Below are 12,523 nucleotides of genomic sequence, written 5' to 3' on the forward strand. Positions count from 1 at the left end.
CGCCACAGGAACATGCCTCTAACACTTTCTCTTGCAGATATTGCAGAAATGCATCAAGTGGTGGCTACTAATTTGGTGTTTTGTTACTGTGATTTTTTTCCTTCTTCAAATCCCTTCATGATGGAAGCTGCTTCTACACGCTGGGGTGTTGCCCTCAACATATCCTCTCAGGTAATGGGTCTTTGCCATCCTCATCATCTCTTTTTCCCAGTGAAGTGGAAGGAACTTAGGAAATTTATATAATGATTGTATGCTGGAGATGTGAAATTCAATCTTGGATTTTTTTTTTTTTTTTTTTTTTTTTTTTTTTTTGAGAATTGCACAACCCACACCCAACTATAATACCATGGCTGTCCTCATCTTCCTCAATGAGATCTTGTCCTTTTGAAGAACACCAATCTTCCCTCGCATTTACCCAGATGTCTCAGTAATCTCAGTAATCTGATACACCAATTGTTGTCATATGAGTCATGAGTGGGAACTTTACCCAATTTCTTCCATTCTTTGGTGGAATGCCAGGATGCTCCAGACATTATCTTCTTTACTAGTAAGACTGCTTACAAAGTTCTGATTTGTCTCTGTTTTTGAACCAGATGGTTTTAATGACAAATGTAATACCATCAAGTGGCAGGAAGTACAAGTTCTGTTATCTCTTCCTGCTTTCCTCAGCTGCACATCCCTTGCATCCTCATTCCTTTGCTCTGCCACTTGCAATCCACATTCCTGACTTGGAAAGTCCTGGCTTAAGAGGTATTCCATCATCAACATTAATTTCTTGTTTTCCGGACCCCAGAGGATAGCCAGGTCTGCTCTGCATTTCATATGGTCCCTTCCAATGCCTCCTGTGCCATGGCTTTCCTGACACACAGTAGTCACTCGGTGCTGTTAACACCAAATCCAGTCACTTTCTTTGAGCTGAAGCCTTCGTTTTATTTTGCTTTTTCTTCCTTGTGCATGTGGAGGATCCTCCCTCTAGGCACTTGAATAGTGACCTATCATTGGATTACATTCTTCCCAGCAATTCCTGGAGCCTGTGATATACTTGTGATTGATTTCAAGGGCTTGTCTATGCTACCAGTCTGGCCTTTGACCAAACTTCCTTGTTGAGTACTTGTTCAATTAGACATTCACTTTTATTGTTCTGCTTGTCCCCACAGCCATCACAGGGTGGTTGAAATGGTGCTTGGCAAAGGTAATGATCCGGTTTTCTCTTGAAGACTTCTTCATTTGTTCAGGCAATATTTCTGATATCTGCTGGTAGAAGATATCAAAAGTCTTGCATCATGAGTGTTAACAAGGTGTTCTCTCATTGTGCTAATGGTGTCCCTTATTTTCATTGCATGTATTTTACACTTCCATATCTCTCACTCCAGTAAGTTTTAATGGTATAGCAGTATGTAGGGATGGGACCTGGCTATCCAATATATCTTCCAGATGTATATTAACAGGTGTTGTATCTTTCTTTGCCCTAGACAGTTCATTTCGAGTACCTAGAGGAATTCCCAGCTTTGATATCTTCCCTTCTGCTTGAATTGAGCCATGAGCACAGAGCAATATGTGAAAATACAAATCTTAATTGTGCCCATTCCTTCTTTGCAGGTGTCCTAACTATGGTCGGCCTTTAATGGTATGTCTTCTTTCAACAAACCGACCATGTCCCACAAAGGCAGGGTGGCCTAAAAGGAAAAACGAAAGTTTCTCCTTTTAAATTTAGTAGTATATACAGGAGAAGGGGTTACTAGCCCCTTGCTCCCTTTAATGGTATGTACCTTTTCAAATTACATGTCCTACAGGCAATAGGTAACCTCTTACTTCCCAGCACCTCTGGGTAAAGTAGCTTATTATGGTATGTCATAGCATATACATACCACTGATTACAGCCCTCTTTGGTTCCCTCTTTGCTATGCCAACTGTCTCTTCTCCTTTCCTCTCCCATTTTGTCAACTCCACCTTCACTATATACAGTACTCTGATATCATTATACAGGGATCACTAGTTCTTATGGGAACTTTTGAGTTTCGTCCTCAATATATTTGGTCTAGCATGGCCAGTGCATTATCTTCCTGCATTCTTTTGGATCCTTTAGCACGTAGACTCAGAATTTTGTTTGTTGCTAAATTCAATAATCGTATTCAAGTACATCTACTGTATAAATGGATGATGTTACTATAATGCAAAAAGATTAGAATCATTTATCTAGATGCTCCATAAGTGAGACTGGACCTGATTTGGGTCTCATTGATAACAGTTTATGATTTGACACATTTTATTATGCATTAACTTTGGCTTGATTTGATTGTGCAATTTACCATTTGTTATTACATTACTTTTGTATATATTGCAAAAACATCATTTATTCACAATTAATTACCATAATATAGGTGTTAAAGTAGAAAATAAAAGATTAAATTATAATTATCACTATGGAAACAGCTCCAAACTGTACATCATTGAACGTGTATATTACCTGTCATGGCATATTTTATGTGTAAATAATATTTTCTTAAAGTGTGATTATTACAGTTCTGTAATTATACTTCACACTCTAACGAAATGTCTGTCAAGTATTTATCAATAATATTGTGAATTATTGTTTATCTGGCAGTATTTGAAAATCACATGATTTTTGTGCTTCATATAAAAGTACTTATGAAAAATAAAGCTTACTTTTTAAGTATATGATTAATATTTTTAACTCTGATATTCATACAGCAAAAACAGAGTACAGATACATTGTATAAGTATCATTATAAATGTTCCTCCATTTAAATTATCTGTACATGCTTAAAAGTGTTGGTTTCCATATCTCAAGTTTTTTCAAATTCTATGTTTCTTGTGAGTAATGGAAGAAGCAAATTTTGACTGTTTTGCTATTCAGTAATGATTAATTGTTTGATATTTATGTTGAAAGGAGGATCTTTTTTTTTTTTTTTTTGAGAAATATAAATAATATAGGTCACAGTTCTGTACCAAGCCAGGAAACCACTTCAAGGTTAACTCTTTGTCCTGCCTGTTTAAGAAGGCTGACAGCAGAGGCATGACGAACTAGCTCCAGTGAATGACCATCTACTGAGAGTAGTCGGTCTCCACATCGCAGCTTTCCCTCGAGGGCTGCAGGAGATGACTGTACTACAAAAAGAACATGTATAGGTTCAGCACCACGCTGGGGATCAGAGCCACCAACTATGCTGAAACCAAGGGAAGCCCCAGGAGCCCTGTGCAGCACAACGCTCTTGGAGATGTGTAAAGAGCGTGGCAACTTCTGCCAATACAGCCATGATGGTACAAAATTGGCAGGGCCCACAGAAGTCTCTGGACCATCTAGCAGAGAAAGTGTGACAGCTATCAGCTCTGCTGTAGCCTTTAGTAGTGCTACTGCTTGCCCATGGGTTAATCCAAGCAGTGACTGTCCATCTACTGACAGCAACACATCACCCTTCTGTTAAGAAAAAATGTATATTAATACATAATATAATTCAGTAATATAGTTTTGGAGTGGTGGGTGCTATTATTTAATAAATGTATGGAAAAGGGTAAGGTACCTAGGGATTGGCAGAGAGCATGCATAGTTCCTTTGTATAAAGGCAAAGGGAACAAAAGAGAGTGCAAAAATTATAGGGGGAGAAGTCTGTTGAGTATACCTGGTAAAGTGTTTGGTAGAGTTGTTATTGAAAGAATTAAGAGTAAGACGGAGAATAGGATAGCAGATGAACAAGGAGGCTTTAGGAAAGGTAGGGGGGTGTGTGGACCAGGTGTTTACAGTGAAACATATAAGTGAACAGTATTTAGATAAGGCTAAAGAGGTCTTTGTGGCATTTATGGATTTAGAAAAGGCGTATGACAGGGTGGATAGGGGGGCAATGTGGCAGATGTTGCAGGTGTATGGTGTAGGAGGTAGGTTACTGAAAGCAGTGAAGAGTTTTTACGAGGATAGTGAGGCTCAAGTTAGAGTATGTAGGAAAGAGGGAAATTATTTCCCAGTAAAAGTAGGCCTTAGACAAGGATGTGTGATGTCACCGTGGTTGTTTAATATATTTATAGATGGGGTTGTAAGAGAAGTAAATGCGAGGGTCTTGGCAAGAGGTGTGGAGTTAAAAGATAAAGAATCACACACAAAGTGGGAGTTGTCACAGTTGCTCTTTACTGATGACACTGTGCTCTTGGGAGATTCTGAAGAGAAGTTGCAGAGATTGGTGGATGAATTTGGTAGGGTGTGCAAAAGAAGAAAATTAAAAGTGAATACAGGAAAGAGTAAGGTTATGAGGATAACAAAAAGATTAGGTGATGAAAGATTGGATATCAGATTGGAGGGAGAGAGTATGGAGGAGGTGAATGTATTCAGATATTTGGGAGTGGACGTGTCAGCGGATGGGTCTATGAAAGATGAGGTGAATCATAGAATTGATGAGGGGAAAAGGGTGAGTGGTGCACTTAGGAGTCTGTGGAGACAAAGAACTTTGTCCTTGGAGGCAAAGAGGGGAATGTATGAGAGTATAGTTTTACCAATGCTCTTATATGGGTGTGAAGCATGGGTAATGAATGTTGCAGCGAGGAGAAGGCTGGAGGCAGTGGAGATGTCATGTCTGAGGGCAATGTGTGGTGTGAATATAATGCATAGAATTCGTAGTTTGGAAGTTAGGAGGAGGTGCGGGATTACCAAAACTGTTGTCCAGAGGGCTGAGGAAGGGTTGTTGAGGTGGTTTGGACATGTTGAGAGAATGGAGCGAAATAGAGTGACTTCAAGAGTGTATCAGTCTGTAGTGGAAGGAAGGCGGGGTAGGGGTCGGCCTAGGAAAGGTTGGAGGGAGGGGGTAAAGGAGGTTTTGTGTGCGAGGGGCTTGGACTTCCAGCAGGCATGCGTGAGCGTGTTTGATAGGAGTGAATGGAGACAAATGGTTTTTAATACTTGACGTGCTGTTGGAGTGTGATCAAAGTAACATTTATGAAGGGATTCAGGGAAACTGGCAGGCCGGACTTGAGTCCTGGAGATGGGAAGTACAGTGCCTGCACTCTGAAGGAGGGGTGTTAATGTTGCAGTTTAAAAACTGTAGTGTAAAGCACCCTTCTGGCAAGACAGTGATGGAGTGAATGATGGTGAAAGTTTTTCTTTTTCGGGCCACCCTGCCTTGGTGGGAATCGGCCATTGTGTTAATAAAAAAAAAAATAATTCAGTAATATAGCATTAAGACAAAGTACAGTTTTGCATATACCTGCACTATACCTAACATGATCTAAATTATAATTCATGTTAATTCATGTCTTAAGATATGTAAATAAAACAAAGCATGGTAGCTTTGCAAAACTTGAAACAAATCTTAGTAACCTTTGACTTATACTTACTGCATATGTATACTGTGCTATTGGTTTACATACTGTGCTATGGTTTACATACTGTGCTATGGTTTACATACTGTGCTATGGTTTACAACTTATAGCACTTTTTGTATCTTTTACCCTGATGTTTTTAATTGTATGTTAAATGACTTGCATTCACCCACTGGCTACACATTGAATTGTGGTGTATTGGTTTATCATTTCAATTAAGGCCAACCTTAATTTTGACTTTTTTAATACAATGAGAAAATATTATTTTGTGAAATTTCCCAGACAGTGAGTAAAACCAGCTGGCTCTAGTTACCCATGGAAGTACTCCCATGGAGATAATAAAATGGGGAGTCCTTTATCACTTGGTTGTCAGCTACAGTATATAATCCAACTAATGTGGAAATTGTTTTCATAGTGATTGCTGCACTCCAGAACAGTATTTATGTGTGTTTGTTTTTCCATCTACTTTTGTATACTTGAGTTCCGTAGGTGGAAAGTACAGTGGAACCTCAGTACTCAAACAGCTTCCTACTTGAACAATTCAGTATTCAAGCGCTTTGTTCGGTAAAAGAATCACTTAGTAGTCGACCATTTGCTCAGCACTCAACCAAACTAACACAATTTGCCAGAACTTTTCATTAAACTATTTCGTGTTTCTTCAAATTTTTTGGTGCTTTTTATATTATTGGTATAAATAAGTCACTATGGGGCCTAAGAAGATTAGTGATAACAGCCAACCAAAAAGAAAATTGGTTGGGAAAAATTCGTTCAGTACTCGAACAGATTGGCACTCGAACAGCCTTCTGGAACAAATTAAGTTCAAGTACCGAGGTACTATTGTATGGTGCCTACATTCTGTGGGATTTGTGGGGATAATAATAATTCAGTGGTACCTTGACTTATGAGTTTAATTCGTTCCGTGACTGAGCTCGTAACTCAATTTGCTCATATATCAAATAAATTTTCCTCATTGAAATTAATTGAAATGCTATTAACCCTTTCAGGGTCTAGAGGCCAAATTTCAAAGTGTGCACCAGTGTCCAAGAATTTTCAAAAAATAATTTTGTTATTTTTTCTTATGAAATGGTAGAGAATCTTTTTCTGAAGGTAATAAAACAAAAAGTACGAAATTTGATGGAAAATTGACAAAATTATGCTCTCACGAATTTTGATGTGTCAGCGATATTTACGATATTTTAGACCAATTACATTATTCCAGTCGACCAAATTCTTAGCTATTTCACTAGTATTACTTCTATTCTATTGATTGAGCACAAGAATTCGCCAAGTCAACTGTTTCAACTACAAAATAAAGTGATCGGAAATTGGTAATTTGACCAATTTAATGCAAAGTTCAAAATACTCCAATTTCAAAACAGGGTCCAGAATAAACAATGCAGGCATTCCTAGCACTAAACTAACATTTCCTCTGTTCATTAGTTATGTTTTCAGGCTTTGCTAATGAATTCTATTTTGATTTTTTATTCACATAATGAATTTTTATTCAAACCAAAAAATTGAAGATTTACTGTAATGCAATACTGTAATGATTGTATAAATAATATCAGCATATTTGCGAATGTATATTAGACCCACCAGCAGGCGTGTATTAGATGTGTGAGGTCATTTGTTTACTCTTGAACATCGGCAAAAATTTAACATTTCTGCTACTTTGAGCTCAATTTCAAGCCATTTCCAGTACTAAAACCAATCAAAATCATCTATATTTCTGTAATATGTCTTCCATTCTATCAAACTAGACCAAGAAATTGAAAATACCACTATAAAAAACATACGAAAAAACACTGCAAAGTCGCTGTTTTAATAAAAAATTAGTCTCAGTCTTTCTCTCTCATTATGCACTATGTGCTGAAGGATTTGTTTTATGTGGTGCACACATACCACATAGATGTATTCTCTCATATCAGGGCCAAAATTTACTGCTCACAGCTTATCAGAGTGAGCTGAGCTCATGACGTAGATCTACGGTTTGGACCCTCAACGTAAAGCCATACGGCATGGACCCTTAAGGGGTTAATCCATTCCAGCCCCCAACTACCACCCCATTTTTTTGTTATGGGTTTTTAAATAAGAAAAATTTATTTATAAATGATTTTTGCCTTTTTTGCCAAGTCCCAGCAATGTTTTAGAAATGCTGGAGTATACATGAAACTCCTTGAAGCACGGTGCAAGATGAGTGTCACTCCGCTGCTGACTGTACAGCAATGGAGTGACATTTGATGATTATGCACTGCCTTGGCTTTATTTTTCACTGTTACACATAAACATGTCTGTCTGTCTGTTTCCATCTGTCTATTTGTCTATCTGTCTGTCTAGCTCTGTCTATGTTTATCTCTGTCTCTGCTTATCTGTCTTTCTGTCTGCCTGTGTTTCTGTCTTCCTGTCTTCCTGTCTCTCTACTTGTCTCTCTGTCTCAGAGAGAGAGTCGCTCATGAACCAACAGGTATTACACACGATGCAGAGTCGTCATGTCTGATTCCTGAACAAGTGAAAATGTGTATTACTTGCCAGTCATGCTTATTATGCCTTATATCTACAAGCATAGTATAGTACGTTGTCTGGATTTTTTGGGTTATTATAGGTAATTTACACTATGTATAACTATTTATGTGTACCTGTGAGATAGAGACAGATAGAGACAGAGACAGAGATGGACACAGATAGACAGAGATAGAGACACAGACAGAAGGAGATAGAGACAGCCAAAACAAATCAACCAACCAACCAGCCGGCCTGTGGAACATGTACGTATTACGCATGTTCCAGAATTGTTTCTCTTTACTTAGGGCATACATTATAGAACACTCTGGTAGGATGACATTACCAGTGGTATCAAAATTGAAAGAATGTTACACATTGGTTATTATTGAGGTTTTTGATATTTCCTCGGTATCTCCTGTGAGTTGTGGCGTATCTGAAGCTCGCTCGTAACTCGGATTTTGGCTCGCAGCTTAAAGCAAAAAATCGACCGAGCGACGGCTCATAACTTGGAAAACTCATAAATTGGGGCACTTGTAAGTCAAGGTACCTCTGTATCTTTATTTCTACAAGTACATGTACAGTGTATACAGGCCTAGTCGACATCAGTGACATAATACAGTGGAAACCCGAGTTTCAAATGCAACGACTATCAAATGCTTCGAGTTTCAATTGCTTTTATTGCACCAATTTTGTCAGGAGTATTGAACATGCCCCGTGTTACGAACCACGTACCAAACTTGTCCACCTGCCCCCCCTTCCTTGCAGGCATCATGAATCAGTCTGGCTTTGTTTCTCGAGTGAACATTACATTATATACTAGGCATTTAAAGTACCCTAGAGCGATAAAATGCATATACAGTATGCTCATTACTTACCTTAAAATATTTGTAGTCTTAATGGTCCTAATATAGGGTGCAAGGTGAATAGTAAGGCAGGTAGGTATCAAAGTGTGGTAGGTATGTAACCCCCATGTTCATAAGTTTTGTAAATAAACCAGATGTTGTTGTTGATACCAGCCTGGACACGAATGGTTTTTGTTCACTTCGTCAAGCCGACTGGAAAAACATCTCATATTTATGTTAATTTATGTGTTTATATGTTACGTAGCGTGTTTATTATATAATTTTGAAAAAATATCATAGATGGATTAAGCAAAATATCCATATGTGGTAAGAAAAAAAATGTGTTTACAGTGATATATGTACTGCTATCTTTCTGCACATTCTTGTTTTTCATTTCAAGCCACTAATTGCTTGACTAATAATAGCCAAGTTAGTGTGTAAAAAAACTTTAGCATGTATCAAAAACTGTTTCTTAAGACACCAATAGGACAGGAGGCCTTCTCTAGGGCTCTACTTTAATATTCTTAAATCAAGATTATCTTGTTTTACTACACATTAATTGCTGTCAGTAATGAAAATGTTAGCATTAATACTTAGTGTCCACAGAGTCCTTTTCTGATTTTTTTTTAATAAATCAGTAACAGATATGAAAATGAAGCTTAATGCATATGATAGCTGAACTATTAGTTTTTATGCAACTTCCCTATTGTCTAATCTATGCAAACTCACCATTTGCACTCATAATGAACTGTAATACATCTAATCCAGTTCATTCCTTTGGACCTGTTCTCCTTTGATTGAACCTGAATGTCTCCCTTACCCAGGTGCTGTATGACTCCTATGAGTTTAGTGCTCTCCTCCTAAATATAATAATAATAATCCCATTCATTCCACATACAGGCCAATATATTCAGTGTGGCTTTTTCAATGTCATTTATTCTAGCACAAAGTTCTTTAACCCTTTGAGGGTCCATGCCGTAGATCTACGGCTTTATGTTGAGGGTCCAAACCGTAGATCTACATCATGAGCTCAGCTCACTCTGATAAGCTGTGAGCGGTAAATTTTGGCCTAAATATGAGAGAATACATCTGTATGGTATGTGTGCACCACATAAAACAAATCCTGCAACACATAGTGTATAATGAGAAAAAACCGAGACCATAATTTTTGATTAAAACAGAGAATTTGCAGTGTCTTTTCGTATGTTTTTTATAGTTGTATTTGCGATTTCTTGGTCTCATTTGATAGAATGGAAGATATATTACAGAAATAGAGATGATTTTGATTGGTTTTAGTGCTAAAAATAGCTTGAATCTGAGCTCAAAGTAGCAGAATTGTTAAATTTTTGCCGATGTTCAAGAGTAAACAAATGACCTCACACGTCTAATACACGCCTGCTTGTGGGTCTAATATACGTTCACAAATGTGATGATATTATTTATACAATTATTACAATATTGCATAACAGTAAATCTTCTATTTTTTGGTTTGAATAAAAATTCATTATGTGAATAAAAAATCAAAATGGAATTCATTAGGAAAGCCTGAAAACATAACTAATGAACAGAGGAAGTGTTAGTTTAGTGCCAGGAATGCCTGCATTGTTTATTCTGGACCCTATTTTGAACTTTGCATTAAATTGGCCAAATTACCAATTTCCGATCACTATTTTGTAGTTGAAACAGTTGACTTGGTGAATTCTTGTGCTCAATCGATAGAGTAGAAGTAATACTAGTAAAATAGCTAAGAATTTGGTCAACTGGAACAATGTAATTGGCCTAAAATGGGAGTCAAAGTCAGCAAAACAGCCGATGAGTAAATATCGCTGACACATCAAAATTCACGAGAGCATAATTTCGTCAGTTTTCCATCAAATTTCATATTTTTTGTTTTATTACCGTCAGAAAAAGATTCTCTACCATTTCATAAGAAAAAGTAACAAAATAATTTTTTGAAAATTCTTGGACACTGGTGCACACTTTGAAATTTGGCCTCTGGACCCTGAGAGGGTTAATATCAGTTATTGGTATGTGGAAAACATAATCCTTTACAATCCTACATGAGAAAAACGTCTACAGACATGATATCAGGGGAGTGTGGGGGACATTTGACGGAGCCATTATGCCTAATTCATCTGTCAGGGCAAAAACTTTGGATAGCTTTAAATAAAAGTTGGAGGGGTATATGAGTAAGTGTGAGTTGGACCTGCCTAGCATAAGCTAATAGGCCTACTGCAGTGTTTATTCTTATGTACTTATGATACAGTAGACCGTCATTTAACACGGTTTTGTTTGGCACATTTTGGTTATAGCACTATTGAAGAATTGCAGCATATTTTTGTATGACACTTTGTAAAATTAACTTAACACGGTTCAGTTTGCGGGAGGGGAAAAAATTTGGAGCATCACCGGCTGGATACTTCTGGCTGTGGGTTAGACCACTGAGTCAATGGGGGAGACCTACCGCCATCCTCCTGCCACCCTCCACCACCCTCTGCCACCTCCACCACCCTCCACAACCCCTCATCACCCCCACCACACTTGTCCCAGCCTTTGGTTCATATGTGTGTAGGACCATTCTCTGCTAAGAGCTAGCTGTGTTTATTTTTGTTTGTGGATCGAGCTTAGATCTTTTAATTACCATATCTTGTATCTGCCAAGCAATCATGGCACCCAGTAGGCATACCAGTGTTGCTGAAAGTGGCAAGAAAAGATATAAGCATTTAAGTCTTAGATTAACAAAGAAAACAGAGATATTAGACAAGAGATAGCCTGTGGCTGTAATGAAGCATCACTTTGTGCACAAAAAGAATGAGGAAAATATGAGTTTGTATGATGACTTACTTACTGACTTGACTTGACTAACTGACTGACTGATGTGACTGATTTACTGACTAACTGACTTGACTGATTTACTGACTTACTTGACTAACTGACTGACTGATGTGACTGATTTACTGACTGACAAGTGAGACTTTTTCACTGAAGAGGACCCTGAAATGGTGTCTAGAGCAGCTGATGCCTTACCATCAGTAGTAAATTGTACTGCTGGGTAAAATAGAGCAGAAATCCATTACAGAATTTATGCATACTCCAGTACAACCATCGACTTCAGTACCAGAACCTCTGCCATCCACCTCAGCCCAGTAGGGCCACAGCATAACTCTACACTCTCCACAATCATCCACAAACACCAGCACCCACAATTTAAGGTAAGAAATACTATTATTTCTGTTGCATTTGTAATCTTAAGCAGTAAAAACAACATTATACATTATGACAATGAACTACAATTACATATTCACTTCTATTTTTGTAAGATCTGGATGTTTAAAAAAAGTTGTTTGGCTTTTTGGGGGCACCCAGGAATGTAACCCTATTTTTCCCATAAGTTCTTCAGTTTGTCTAACATGGTTTTAACTAACACGGCGTTTTCAGGAACGTAACTACTATGTTAAAGGGCGGTCTATTGTAATTATGTTATGGCATGCAGAGAACTGCATTTTAGGTCTTTTACCATATTGTTGTGATGAACGTTTCTCCCTAAGGCATCCATTTGTTACGAAAGTGAGATGACCAATGGAAGAAAACATATCCACCATTACTCATTCAACAGCTGTCTTTCCAGAAGTGTGTGGGCATCACAATTCAGATGATCATTCAGACTATTACATTAATACCAATTTATCAGAGTGCAATCATTGTACTGTACTTCCCACCTCCAGAAAAGAAAATCTGTTATACAGAACAGTTTATTTCAATTAATCAATCAATCAAGTTTATTCTCTATAAGGATTACAATGTGGGGTTTACAGATTTTGGATATTGTGTGGTTTACATGTTATAAAACACTA

At 37.7% G+C, this 12,523-nt stretch overlaps 1 protein-coding gene across 1 annotated transcript in view; it reads right to left on the reverse strand.

Moving 5' to 3' along the window:
* Positions 1–2,888: 2,888 nt before the first annotated feature.
* The window catches only part of LOC128693294 (ligand of Numb protein X 2), a 172,883-nt gene continuing 163,248 nt past the window's right edge, over positions 2,889–12,523 (reverse strand). The window contains exon 6 of the mRNA XM_053782898.2: positions 2,889–3,439. Within this exon, the coding sequence (XP_053638873.2) occupies positions 2,957–3,439 (483 nt within the window). The 3' untranslated portion in view covers positions 2,889–2,956. The remainder of the gene's footprint in view (positions 3,440–12,523) is intronic.

This window comes from Cherax quadricarinatus, chromosome 28, assembly GCF_038502225.1.
Source record: "Cherax quadricarinatus isolate ZL_2023a chromosome 28, ASM3850222v1, whole genome shotgun sequence".
Classification (NCBI taxonomy): domain Eukaryota; kingdom Metazoa; phylum Arthropoda; class Malacostraca; order Decapoda; family Parastacidae; genus Cherax; species Cherax quadricarinatus.